Source organism: Leishmania major, chromosome 26, assembly GCF_000002725.2.
Source record: "Leishmania major strain Friedlin complete genome, chromosome 26".
In the NCBI taxonomy this organism is placed as follows: domain Eukaryota; phylum Euglenozoa; class Kinetoplastea; order Trypanosomatida; family Trypanosomatidae; genus Leishmania; species Leishmania major.
In genome coordinates, this window is record NC_007267.2 from 976,959 (window position 1) to 990,558 (window position 13,600).

Genomic DNA, 13,600 nt, shown 5'->3' on the forward strand with positions numbered 1-13,600 from the left:
GGGGGTGGGCTCGAGCGCCTTCAGCTGCACGCCCCCTCTTCCCTCGACTCATAGAGATACAAGACGCACACATCCATCATCGAACTTATGGCATAGAAGGCAGAGTGTTTCCATTCGCCCCCCCCCCCTCCATACACACACACACACACACACACACACACACATACCTGCAGACGCAGGGAGAGCCATAGGAACGACCCTTACCCTTCAGGGTGCGCGAGTGTGTCTGTGTGCTGGTCTTGGCCTGCCTGCCGTGAGAGTCGCCTCACATGCGAACGTCGACAGGATGAGCAATGACCTCTTTGACATCTTCAAGGACGACACGTCGCCCCTCGCGCAGGTTGACGAGGTGATGGTGGAGGTGAGCGATGCATCGGCGCCGTCCGCGACCTTACCTGGTCCGCGGACGAGTTCGTTGACCACCACAACTCCGGCGATGCGTCTCGATGGCACCGGCGATGCTCCCACACCACCCCTCCCCACCCACTCACCTGCATCACCAGCGGTGCTAAACCTGCTTCTGACTGCGCGCACGTCGTCCTCAGCATCTTCCCCGCCACCCACCGCGACCACCGCCTTGGTGGACGGCTTTCGTTCGCCAGACTCTCTGCCGCAGTCGTTTTCTCGCTATGAGCGCGGCGCTGCCCCTTCGTTGCCGCGAACGCGCTGTGCGACGTCTTTGCCTCTCCCCCCGAGCGCATGCGGCGGCGTCACAGTGATCAAAGTGGCCCCTGCGTCATCGGCGACTTCGACGGCGGAAAATGGACTGCGATCCTCCTCTCACGGTGATAGGGGCGGTGCCGCGTCAAGAGAGGGTGCGGCTTCGAGACTCGCATCCGCACCACCGCCGTCAGCGCTCATCACGGAGCCGCTCAGTCGCATCCGCTTTCGCCGTGCCACCGTCAGCCTTGATCAGTTCAGTGTGCGACTGGCTGAGTTCCCATTCGCCTCGTTTGACCTGTTTCGCAGCATGTCGCGCCGCAGCGCTGAGGCGGTGGCCCGCACTTGCGTCGGCGTTGTTACGCGCAAGTCAGATCCGAAGCAGAGCACAGCGGCCACTGGCTCCTCACGCTACGCTGTGCTGACACTGTGGAACATGGAGAGCATCTCACCAGCGCCGGAGACGGAGCTCAGCGTTCTGCTCTGCGGCAGCGCGTTTGACCTTCTTTACAGCCGCCTGGTCACTGGCGCAGTTGTGGCGCTCAGCAACGTCGCGCGGTGCGCACGACGAGGCTCTGCCCCGGCGCAGGACACCGACCAGGTGCTGCTGCGCGTGGCGGATAGCGAGGCTGTCCGCCAGCTGGGATTTGCCGCTGACCTTGGCACCTGTGAGTCCGTGTCTTACAAGTCGAAGGAGCGTTGCCGCGCCATGGTGAACATGCAGCGGTCGCAACACTGCACCTACCACGTCGCAGACCTTCGGAAGGCTGCGCGCAGCGGCGACACTGAAGGAAAGGAACGCAACGCGACGCATGGTGCGCGAGGCGCTAGCGCCTCATCGCTTGGAGCTCCTGCAACCATGAAGGGCAGCACCCTCACTACGCACCTTACCCTCTCCGGAGCGCAGCAACGGCTTGCCGTCTTGGCGCCGGCCGGCGTCGCGCAGCGGCCAGCAGGCCACCACCACCCTGCAGGCAGCAGCGGCCGTGCGGCACTCCGTGGTGGTGCAGTGACGAACAGCAGACTGGCTGCCTCGCAGCAGATGCTTCGACAGACGTCATTTTTCGCCGTGCGCGGCGCCACCGGGCTTCCTGTCGAGGATGCCGCTCTCCGCAACTGCGTGAACTCGGCTGCCTCCGGTGTGTACGGCGGTGTGCAGACTGGCGCGCCTCTGGCGCTGCGCCAGCAGGTCGGTCTGCGTCCCGCCGCGAGCTATCCCTCGGCGCATAAGCTTGGCGTGACATCGCGTGGTCGTGATGTGCTGGAGGCCGCCCGCCAGCAGGCCGTCCACCACGAGGAAGAAAAGTTGCTTCGGCGACCACTGCGCTGCGGGAGGACAGCTAGCACTGCAGGGGAAGGGCTGCCAAATCATGCGCGCACTGACGGCGGCGGCAGCAGGGGTGGCGATGCTCTCGATGCGGATGCCCGAGCCCCAAATCGTAGCACCGAAGGTGGCACTGCTAGCAGGGGCACGGGAACGCCGTCGACCGCGGGCGCGCCGAAGCGTGCGCGTATGGAGGTACCGACGTCGTCCTCGCTTGCGACCTTCACGGAGCATGCTACCTCTCCTTGTTCTTATTCGTCGTCGTCGTCGTCTGCACCAGTCGCCTCAACATCCGTCGCCGCTACCGCGACGCTGGGAAACGGGGCGGATGGTAGCCGAGTGGAGACACTGCGACAGCAGTTCCAGCCGCTGTGTCGTGGTGCGTCATCCCCCTTCACGCCTCTCAAACGCCACGGCGCCGTACACGCCGTCATCGCTTCGCCGCGGCAGAGGGACCACCGCCACAGCGTTGTGATGTCCAGCGCCGTCAGCTCTGTTACAGGCGCCTCCGCGTCGCAAAACGCGCTATACCGTGCCGCTATCGAAGCTGCGCGGGACATCACAAGCAACTCGACGGACAGCGCAACGTCGCCGCCCGAGGTGTCTACGAGTGCGTCGGCGAAGTTGCGCGAAGCTGACGACGGCGCAGCGTCCGCTCTCACGCTTCTTGGATCGGTAGCGGACGGCATCCACAGCGCACATGATCACTTGCGCAGCGAATCCGACCGGCAGCAACTGCTCTGCTTCGTGAACAAGCAAATCGCAAGGGAGAAGGCGCTCGAGGCGCTGGAGGCGATCACGGAGCAGCAGATCAGGGCACACTACTGCTACGCGTGCCGCTGCTGGTACGGGCAGCCGCCGACGACCTGCGTAGAGCAGCACCACCGTATGGAGCTGAAGCCGGCGCTGAAGAAGTACATCAAATGCGAGCACTGCAACTACAAGACGTTTGTGATTGGCGGCGACGAGGCGAAGGGCTGGAGGGTCTACCCGCGTTGCCCGCGCTGCCATCAGTCAAGTTTCTGGGTCCGCGGCGACGCGGCACTGCAGGTGCCTGCAGTGGTGGAAGCGCCCCCGCCCCCGTGAGAAGAGGAGGGGGTCACAGCGTAGAATTAGTTGCAAAAATCGTGCGCGAGAAACGAAAGTACAACAGTGACGGATCACGCTCAGCATGAGCTACCGTGATGGCGTAGAGAGGATTTCCACATGGGCCACAGCAAAGGCAGCACAATCGACTCGCATGGTCACCGCCCCCTATGCGCTGCGCCGCGCCTTCTCCAACACCCTCCATGCGTTCTCGCTTCTCGCCACCACTACCGTCTTCTTTCTCCCGGCCCTTCGTACGTCTACAATGTTTCTCGTGATGGATGAAGGCCGCTAAGCACGCCGCAGGTGCTTATCGCTGTCTGTGCCGCTCTCCGTTGCGTGCTCCCTAACACCGCGTCCACCGAATCGCCTTCTCTCTCTGTACCCTGAAGCATCCCATTGCTGCGTAGACGAGCGCTGCCTTATTCGTTGTGGCGCTCTCCCCACCACTCCCCGCCTGCTGCTGCTGAGGCTTCTTGCGACTGCTGCCATGTCCATTGCTGCTCCTAAAGCCGCGCCGAGGTGCCACACTGTGCCGACCTTCTCCGGCCCCCACGGCGCCGTCTTGGAGCGCATCAACCACATGATCGCCTCCGGCGACTTCGACGTCTTCTTCACCGCACTCAAGGGGTTTCGCAACGGTCTCGTTTACGGCACGCGTGTCCGTGCCCCACACGCCCTCGTGCTGAACCTGGTCTGGAGCAAGTCGCCGTACAGCTCGATGCCCGCCAAGATCTTCAATGTCACAAAGACACACGCGTTGGGCCTCGGATACAGCTCGGTTACCTTCGCCGTTGTACGCGGCCTCCTGCGTAAACTGCAAGGCACGACGCACGCATGGCACAACGCCTTGGCAGGGTTCTTGATCGGCGCTCTGTTCTGGGGTGACCCGAGCAACGGTGTCCACATCCAGATGATGATGTACATGCTGGCTCGAATCGTGTGCGCTCTCTACCACCTGCTTACCTCCAAGTGCGCCGCGTCTATTCCGCCGGTGACGTACCGGCTGTACATGGGCTGCTTGTGGTGCCTGTCCATCATGTTCTTCATGTACTCGCCAGACAAACTGCAGTCATCCATGGCGCAGTCCCTGCAGTACATCTTCAAAGACAGCGGAAAGTTTAGCAGCTGGTACGACCTCGTTGTGGTGAACTCCGTTCAGACCCCGTAGTGACCGTTGGGGTGGTGGTGGTGGTGGTGGTGGTGGTGGTGGTGGGATGTAAATGTGCTTGTGGATACTTTGTGGCCGTGCGGCTTGTAAGAACTGCGAGAGAGAAATGGAGGGAGGGTGCACCATCCGGCTTCCTCGAAGAATCCGCAGACGTTATACGGAGCGAAGCTGGAGGGGGTGGGGTGCCACGATAGCGTGTTGAGAGGGTAGGAGTCGAGCGGAGCGGAGTCGAATAGCGTTTTCACAGAGTCCCTGCGCATGCCTGCTTGATGGCTTGTTTTCGCAGGTTCGCTCATGCAAACCCCCTCCTCCGCCCTCAGGCGCACAGGCGCATGTGTGCTTCAGTGCACGCACGCGGACCCCGCTTCCTCCAACGCCCACAATCTTTCCTTGGTGACCAATCTGAACTTTTTGATTCTTGAATGCCCTTGCTGTGTCTCACCTCCGTGCGCTGCTTCGCCATCTCGTCCTTCCTCTGTCTTATACTTTCCATCGTCTCTACGGCTCCACGTGTTACCCACACGTTTGCACTCCACGACTCACAGCATCATTTCTCGCCCCCCTCGTCTAAACACGCGCGCACACCGGCGTGCGTCGCATGTGCGCGCTGCTGCTGAGCAAGCTCACCTTTTCGTTTGTTTTTGTACGTTGAGCGCTCAGCTCTTCTTCACCGTCTCGTCTCACCCGTTCTCGCGTGCGGCTGCCTCTTTGCCGTTGCCCCTCGCCTCACGTCGTCGTCCGTCCCACTACCTTCGCCCACACTCGCCCATGTCCCTCTCAGAAGTGCAGCGCCTGCAAAAGTTGGTGTTTCACCACCCCAACAAGGAAAACTACGAAACCCTCGTCTTGGAGCAGATCCTCATGGTGGAGCAACAGCTGGGCACGAAAACAAAGGCTGAGGAGCGCGCCACGGCGGCGAGGCGGGAAGCAGAACAGCTGCGAGGTGAGCTCGAGGAGCTGCGTCGCGAGACCGCCTCGGCGCCCACCATCTCTGCGGTGGAGCGAGAGGATTACTATGTGTCATGGACGGCGCTCCTGAAGGAGTTTTGCATGCGCAAGGAGATCCTTTCCTTTCTGCTGTCGTACCCTGCTGAAGACTTCAAGCTGGTCGAACTAACCACCGTCTCCCACTGGCTCGACACCTGGACGACGTTCTTCGCGGCCGCCGAGTCGTCGGTGCGGAGCTTGAAAAGGCTCGAGCGAGAATCGGCGAACAGAAACACACTGCCCCCGACTCGGCCCCTCTACGACGCGTTGGATGAGGTGTGCCGCCTGCAGCTGCAGGCTCGCACGCTTGTCGGCCGTGAGCGCTACCGCCGCAGCTCTTCGAGCGAGGAGTTCGTGAAGGACTTCATGGATAGTCAGCAGCAGCTGCGGGAGTGGTGCCGCAAGCAGCACAATACACTGGCGGCGTTGACGACGCTGGGGGACCTCATCGAGTTCAACAACTCCTTCTACGCGAACGTGCCGGTGATGGACAGCAACTTTCTCGTGCTGATGGAGCAGAGCGAGGCTCTCATGAGCAACGTGCAGGTGCAAGACGCTCTTCGGGAGGTGAACCGAGAGTGGGTCATGCTGACGCTCGAGACCTACGGCAAGCTTCAGGCTGCCAGCGCCCGAGAGCACGGGAGTAGTTCGCTAGAGAGGCAGTGTGCTGAGTGGATCCAAGTTATGTCTCCGAGGCTTCGGCGTCTTCTTGTGTCCGCGCAGAGCACCCTTGCACAGGGCAAAGATGTGCCGGAGGCGAAGCTGCTTGCGACGACGTGCGAGCAACTTCTCAAGGCGCATGAGGCGCACGACATCGTGTGCACGCACCTGAGCGACTACACGGTGCGCGAGGAGTGCGTGCGTCCCCACTTGGACGCTTTGAAGGCGGAGCTGCAGTCGTCACTCACGACGACGGTGCTGACCTTCCCGCTCTTTGACACCTCGGGTGGGCAGGCGGACTACAAGAGCCGTGTGGAGGAGCTGCAGGAGTGGATCGACGTGAAGTCGCAGAAGGGCACGTACGTGAAGCTGCTGGAGCGCTTAGAGTTGACCAAGGCCGTGATCGAGGAGCACGCGGATGTACTGTTCCCTGAGGACAGTCCGTAGAGGTGAGCCACGCTGCAAGCGGGATGGTGATGCGAGTGTTCAGGTGGGTGCGAGCGGAGGAATGGGGAGGCTTTGAGAGGTGGAGAGGGAGCGTGTGTGGTGGCGGTGGTGGTGGTGGTGGGGGGAGGGGCAGGGAGAGGGGCGGGCACTGGTGCGACCCCCAACAGCACGGCAGTTTTTCTATCTTCCGGTCTCTCGGCTTTCATGCCGTGTGCGCATACTCACTGTACCTTGCCGGGGCCCTCCGCCTCTCAGAGAGCCCCTCAGCGCCTCGGTCTTCATCCGCCCTCGCGCCGGGCATCGGGTTATAGAGTCGTTTCGGGTGGTGACGCTGTCTATATCTATATCTATATCTATATCTATATCTATCTATCTTCCGTCCTCCGCAGCTCTTCTGTCGTGTTGTGCGGGCGAGACACGGTCGTGCTTCCAGGCGTCACGCCCAAGGAGGCACCGCGGCGCATGTCACGGAGCCGCGAAGCAGCCGGCCGACGTCTTTTCTCCTTCCACCGCTTCGCTGAGCTCGCTCAGCGCCTGTGCAGGTTTGTGCACGTCAGGGACCATCAAATCGCTTTCCCAACTCAAATGCAGAGCAGAGGACACAGGCACGGGGGAAGCGGACCCGCTACCGCGACATGGGCGAGCACGTGGATGCGCGAAGGCTTCAGTTTGCGCTCGCACACTCATGCAGCGCATGGCACAAGCGCATGGTTTCGTACACGAATTGCGTGCTGCTTTTTTCGGCTCGCGCCTGTACGCGTGCATGCGGACGCGTTTCCCATCCCTTCCTCTGCACGCACTGGGATGGGGGAGGGACGTCGACGCGGTCGCGACGACAGGTGCTGCATACCGACTGCGCCGCGCTTCTCAGCATTCTCTGGCGCTGTACTCTCTCTCCTTAGCCTCGCGTCCACTGCTGGACGATGGCACTTGCGCTTGTACGCTGTTTCCGCGTGCATGTCTCTCTCTCTCCCTATCCTTTACTTCTCCTCTGCAGTCTGCGGCGGCGGCCTTTGCCCTTCACGCCGCATCACCACGGCCAGACTTCTAGGCGAGATCAGCATTGCGTCAAGGGCCACGCGCACCCCCTTTTTTCGTCCTTCGCCACGCATTCTCTTCCTTGATATCAACGCACACACACACCAACGTGGTCGCTCTCGCTGTCAGCCCTCTTCACAGCTTATAGCGGCACGCTCACTGTACTTGTAAACAGAGTTTTTGTCCTCTCCTCGCCTCCCTTTGAGAGGGGGTCTCTGCCACGCCTAGGGAAAGTAACAAAGGCCGGCTGACGTGGCCCTCCTTGCATTGAACCCTCCCTTCACCTCGTGCGCCGTCTCTCATTTTGTTGTTTTGCCGGCTCTTTCCCCGCAGACGCGGTGCACACCGGCTCCGCCGCAGCTCTCCTCGTACCCGGAATTTTTCCTAGAGTCTAAAATGGAATCGGTGGAGGCCGTGGAGCTCTTCTCGGAGCACAGCGCACGCTATCGCTACCGCGTGCCGGTGAGCGTGATTCGCGAGCTGCCTTACGAGGGGTCGCACTACAGCGCTGAGTTCAACGTTGGTGGCTGGTTCTGGCGCTTCCACATTCAAGAGCGATCCGCCGAGGCCCAGCGCTTCCTGGCGCTGCATCTTCAGAGCTGCACGCCGGGTGCTGTCTCTGTCCACTTCAAGCTCACGGCCGTCTGCATGCGTGACCCGCTGCAGTCGCGCAGCAAGACGTTCAACTGCACCTTCAAGAAGGCCGGAAGTGCCTGGGGACTTCACCAGTTCATCGCGATCGAGCAACTGCTGCGCCCGGAGAGTGGGTTCGTGTACATGGTGCAGGAGACGGGCACCCGCTGCGTTGATTTCGAGGCGGTGCTGCAGGTGGACAACGGCAGCGGCAACGGGCGTGCACCGCCGGTGCGCAGCGCAACCCGCTCCGTCACCCCGACCCGCAGCGTCGTTGGCGCCGGCGTTGCGGGAACGAATGGCGGACAGATATTGCCAAGCCGAGGCCCTAGCGTGCGGCCGGTCGGCAGGCGTGGCGGAGGCACTCCGCTGGGACGGAGCGGTAGGATGTCGTACTCGCCTGGCCGAGTCGGCACCAGCGCACTCGTCCCGATGGAGGGCAGTGTGGACCGGCCTGGCGCGAGTGCTGGGGCAGCGGTGCGTCGCGGCTTCTACAGCGATCCGAACGGTGGCCAGATGATGACCTTAGACAGCGCCTCCACCATCGGCGGCGATGGCGGTGGCCGAGGAGCTGGGAGCGCCGTCGTGCGCGCACCGCTTGCGTATCCCTTTGCGCACTTGGAGATCCTGTGCGACATGAGCTTCGACGTCCAGGGCGTCCGCGTCAAGGCCCACCGCTGCGTGATTGGCGCGCGCATGCAGCCGCTGCTTCCCGAGCAGATGCTGCCGTTGCAGGTCGGCTGCATCGTCGCCATCGCCGTCCCCCTAGACGTCTTTACAACCTTCCTGCGGTACGTGTACACGGAAGAGTATCCTGAGTCGGGCGTTTTACCGCCAGAGTCGCTGCTTGACTTGTATCTACTTGCGGCGGCGTGCGAGTTCTACGACCTCGGCGCGGTCTGCATCCGCTACGTTCGCCCGCTCCTGACGCCGGAGAACATTCTACCCATTGTGCTGACGCGCTACAACGCTGCGGACGAGGTACTCACCTCTCTCTACCTGCACGTGCTGCTGGACAACTACGATATTCTCATCCAGGACCGGCAGTTCGAAGAGATTCCTGGCCACCTCTTCCGTCGTCTTTCGCTAATTCTTTACAGCAAGGAGACGGTGCCGAATGCGCTGATCCCACCCATGAAAAACACGCTGGGGAAGCAGCTTGCGTGGCTGGCGGAGTCGGGGGAGTACAGTGACTACGAGTGGGTGGTGGGGCCGCAGCAGTACGCGGTGCACGCCCACCGCTACATTCTCGCCTGCCGCTGTGTGCTGTTCTCGCAAGCGATGAACCCACGTAGCCCGGGACCGCTTCCGCCGTTCACCACCAACGAGTTCGACTTTTCCCTGCGTAGCTGGCAGAAGTTGTTGATGGGGATGTACCGTCGCCACCTTGACACCGCGCGCGACTTCTCGGCCGAGGACATTGCCATCATCTTCAAGATGCAGCAGGTGCTCATCATGGACGGCCAGCTGAAGCGCGAGGCGGATGAGGCGTTTAACAACACAAACGCCCTGCGCCTCCTCATCTACTCCGTGAAGCATCAAATACCGGAGCTACGCGAGCGTGCCATCAGCTACGTGGCGCGTAACTTCAGCGCGATGATCCGCAACGACTCACAGGCGTGGGAGCTGATTAGCGAGCTGCCGCAGGCGGCTGTGGTGTCGCTGTTCCGCACGGTGACGGAGCAACCACCGTTGTAGAGGGTGTATGCCACAGAACGCGGTTACGGACAACGAGGCGGAAGCGTCATCGAAAGAGAGAAGAATTACTCATGGCGTCACAGAGGGCATGCCGACCCGAGTGGGTGCATGCACTTGTGTGTTTGTGTGTTGGGAGGTTGGAGGGGGTTTGTAGCCGGTGCGAGTGCAGCGCATGCGCCTCCTGTGGTTTCCGCTCTCACCAACATCGCTATCTCTGGGTTGCACCTCGCGAGGGAGGGAAGTGGGGAGGCGAGAGCAACCATGATGACAGCGCCAGAGGCATCGGCTACGTCTTCTTCTTACTTCGCCCCTCTCCTCCTCGTTGTGCCTTGGCGTGCGGGAGGGGGCGAGCACCATAGCCCCCATCACCGCTCATCCCCCAAGCCGGTGGAGCGCGCTCGCGTCACCGAGCCCTTGCCGATGCGATGTGTCTTGTGCACGCTGTCTGTCTCTGTGTTGGTGCGTGCCGGCGCCCAGCGGTGCGGTGTTTGCTGCCCGTCGCTTGCGCGTGTCTCCGCGCTCCCGCTCGGCGGGCTGCCGCGTTGCTTTCGTTGTCGGCTCGCCGCGTTCCAGGTGTGCACGTGTGTCTTTGCGTTTCTGTCTACTCCTCTCTTCAGGTGCGTGGTTGTAGATGCTCCTTTCCTGTCCGTGTTGGTCTATCGAAGGGTGTGATGGTGGGGCCCGTGGGAGACGCGGTGCCGGCGGCGCGGTCTTCGGCTCTCTCCCTCTCCCCACTGCTTGCCTTCCCCCGCCTCTCTCTCCCTACTATGTCCTGTACTAGAAGTGTCCCCTGTACGCCTGTGTCTCGGTGTGTTGCCTTGTTGGTGCTGGGGGAGGGGAGGGGGCGCCCTCCCCATCCCCGGAGGCGTCTTGTTTCTTGACGTTCCCCCCTTCCTTCACTACTCTGTCCTTTGTAGATTGCGCACTGGAGCGTAGCTGAGCAACCCTCGTTATCAACTCTCTCCCACGACACGCCATGGGCCAACGCGCGAGCGCAGCGATGCCCCGCTGCACTTCCGTTAGGAGAGTCACCTGAGCGGCCCATGAACGGTGCGCCCGATCTCCTCCTCCTCCTCCTCCCTCTCTTATCCGACCTTCTCCAGAGGTGCTCGCTGGCTGCACCGAGGCGGAGCGAAAGCTCGAGTCGGACATGCGTGCGCATGCGCGTGCGAGTCGAGGAGGGAGCGCTTGCGTGCAACGCCGCTGTCTTTCTCGCGCTCCGAGCTGAGCTGCATTCTGTGAGCGTGCACTTCCTCTTCTCCTCCGCCTGCTGCTCTCCTTGCCCTCTTGCTGGCGGCGCTCTGCGGCACCCGTCTGAGCGGTGGCTCCGTCCTCGACCAGCTCTCCCCCCTCTTCTGCCCCCCACCTGTCCACGGCTTTCTACACACATTCTCTAACCTGCTCCCCAATCGGCGGCGGGTAGACGAGGTCCCATTCAAGGGTGGTGCATCGAATGGCACCGGGAGGAGGGCAGAGCAGCTCATCAAGACTGCCACAGTCGCATACCAGTGCCCCTGAACACAGCCCGACACGCTGGCGCGAGTCTTCCACGAGGGTGCATTTTTTTTTTTTGCCCCCCCCCCCCCCTCCCGCATCGGAACTAGTGGGTGCTCCACTCCTCATGAACGTCGCCGACATGCCCAACACGTCCGCCAAGCTCCGCGAGAGTAGGGAGCCGCTGTCGGAGGTGCGGATCAGCGACCAGGTGGTCCAGAGCTGTCTGCGGCACGCCTTCACGACAGAGGAGGAGGAGGTCATGGGGCTGCTGCTGGGCCGCATTGAGGTACAGCCCTTCACAGAGCTGCACATAGACGGCAGCCGCGACGCCGGCTTCCCCGCGAGTCCGGCGGATGGCGCCGTCAATGGCGTCCGCAGCCGTGGCAGCGGCACCGCCGTCAGCATCGCTGGCGCCGCACCTGTGCCACTTTCCGCCTCGGCGGCCAAGCGTGAAAAGGTGGCCTACATTTGGGGCACGCACGTCGGGGAGCGTAATGTGCAGCGCAGCGATCGAGTGGAGATGTCGGCCGAGTCCGTCGCGTCAGCTACCGAAGCGGCAGATCGCATGACGACTGACACAGGAGTGCGCACCTACGTGGTGGGATGGTATCACAGCCATCCGAGGATTCCAGCTGTGCCGTCGCCTGTGGACCTATGCACGCAGGGGAGGTTTCAACAGTACATGGAGAGCGGCTGGGTCGGCCTCATCGCGAGCGTCTTCAACACAGAGGCGAACATCACTTGCGGTCACTGCGCCCTTCACTGCTTCCAGGCGGGGCTGGGCAACGAGCATGTGGAGGTGCCCATGCGTATCGTTCCCCAGTCTGCGCTGTTTGCCTCCCTTGACCCTATCGGTGCGCTGCCGGACACCACACCAAGGCTGCTGCAGGTCTTGCAGCAGGAGGTGCGCGACGCGGTCGCCGCAACAGTGCGGGAAAGCGCGCACGACGCGGCCACCTCGCGAGCGGCGCGAGGGCTGGCGGAAGTGCAGCTGTTTCAGATCGACCGCCTTGTTGCAGAGCCGACACGCAAGGAGCTGGTGCACTGCTCGCTGCCCCTCTTGCGCGCCGAGGTGGCGCGCCTGGAGGCGGCGTTGGCCGCGACCGCAGGAGCCGCGCCACAGCCTCAGCATTGACAGACACGTGTATGGGTGTGTGCTGCTGCGACAGGCATCGGGGATGGAAGGCGGAGCTGAGAGTCTCACTGCTCCTCTACGGGTCTGTGTAGACCCGCCGGCCTCTCCTCCTCGTCGTTGCTTGTGCACTTCGGCATCCAGTAGGATGGGGGTGTGCGAACGGGCACCATGGTGGACAGGACAAGCCCTCACGGTAACACGCACGTGGTCGAACTCGTCTGCGCGCGTGCTGATTCTCGGTCTATTGTGCAGAAGTCGGTCGAGCTTTTTCCTCGCTGGTGCGCTCCCTGCAGTGCATATAGTTTGCGTCGGCGCAGCAGGAGTGGCCGCCATGGGTGCCTCCTGCTGCCCTTCCCTCTTGTCTTCCGTGAACGGAGCAGCACGGCCGCTTCCGTGCACTTCTCGCCTCTGTGTGGTTCTCTCGCCGGTTGCACAGGATGCCCGAAGACAACGTGCACACACACACACACACACACATACACACACATACACACACATACACACACACACGGACACCTGGCCACAGTCCGCGTACAAAAGATGTGTCGAGCTGCCATCACCGCGGACGCCACTGCACACGCGCGCACATCCACTTCCATCTCTCCCTTACAGGGCCTTGTGCTGTGCTCTCGGATCTGTCCGCTCTTTCCCTTCGCCTTGAGGACGCGAAAGAGTCTCTTGCCCTCTCGTAAGGGGAGAGGGCGGGGGAGCGGGGTGGGGCGCAGGTATTCCTTTCCGGACGGCCCCCGCCCGCAACGACATACGGGCGTATACGTGCTTGTGGGGCACGGTAGCTCTCTCGCTTTCCTTGCTTTGAGGAGGATGCCAACTGGTTTTACTACCTTATCTCTGAGTTCAAGTCAACCCCGCCCCGTGCCCCACCCCCCATCGTGCCCGCCACCGGGGTTCGGCACGCTGGGTAAGGGAAGGGTAAGGGGGTAGGGGGGTTGCTTGCACGTGCGTAGAAGCCATCCAAAGGATAAGCAGCAGCGCTGTAGGGGGAGGGGTGCTGAAGCCGACTTTCCTCCTGCCTCTCGACGCCCAACACCGCTGGTAAAGCTGCCTATAACAGGCCAGAAAGTGGGGGAGGGAACCCCTCAAGTTGATGAGCTCTCTCTGCTCTGCTCTGATCTTTTCTATCTGTCGCTCTCTCTCTCTCTCTCTCTCTCTCTGATCTCGCCCTAGCGAGGACAGGAGATAATTGCACGCGCGCGCACGCACACGCACACGCACACACAAGCATAGATTCATACGTTGTCAGCTA

General features: G+C 62.1%; 5 protein-coding genes across 5 annotated transcripts; all 5 read left to right on the plus strand.

Annotated features, from left to right (window-relative positions):
- Nucleotides 1-286: 286 nt before the first annotated feature.
- LMJF_26_2390 (conserved hypothetical protein) lies at nt 287-3,070 on the plus strand (the record flags this gene model as incomplete). The annotated part of the gene is made up of 1 exon (XM_001684194.1): nt 287-3,070. One exon carries the CDS (start codon nt 287-289, stop codon nt 3,068-3,070), a length of 2,784 nt encoding a protein of 927 aa, XP_001684246.1.
- Nucleotides 3,071-3,560: 490 nt separating this feature from the next.
- On the plus strand, nt 3,561-4,241 carry LMJF_26_2400 (putative peroxisomal membrane protein 4; the record flags this gene model as incomplete). The annotated part of the gene is made up of 1 exon (XM_001684195.1): nt 3,561-4,241. One exon carries the CDS (start codon nt 3,561-3,563, stop codon nt 4,239-4,241), a length of 681 nt encoding a protein of 226 aa, XP_001684247.1.
- A 768-nt stretch (nt 4,242-5,009) lies between these two features.
- LMJF_26_2410 (conserved hypothetical protein) lies at nt 5,010-6,335 on the plus strand (the record flags this gene model as incomplete). The annotated part of the gene is made up of 1 exon (XM_001684196.1): nt 5,010-6,335. One exon carries the CDS (start codon nt 5,010-5,012, stop codon nt 6,333-6,335), a length of 1,326 nt encoding a protein of 441 aa, XP_001684248.1.
- A 1,434-nt stretch (nt 6,336-7,769) lies between these two features.
- Nucleotides 7,770-9,704, plus strand: LMJF_26_2420 (conserved hypothetical protein; the record flags this gene model as incomplete). Its single annotated transcript, XM_001684197.1, has 1 exon — nt 7,770-9,704. The coding sequence occupies one exon, from the start codon at nt 7,770-7,772 to the stop codon at nt 9,702-9,704; it is 1,935 nt and encodes a 644-aa protein (XP_001684249.1).
- A 1,621-nt stretch (nt 9,705-11,325) lies between these two features.
- On the plus strand, nt 11,326-12,336 carry LMJF_26_2430 (putative metallopeptidase; the record flags this gene model as incomplete). Its single annotated transcript, XM_001684198.1, has 1 exon — nt 11,326-12,336. One exon carries the CDS (start codon nt 11,326-11,328, stop codon nt 12,334-12,336), a length of 1,011 nt encoding a protein of 336 aa, XP_001684250.1.
- Nucleotides 12,337-13,600: the final 1,264 nt, after the last annotated feature.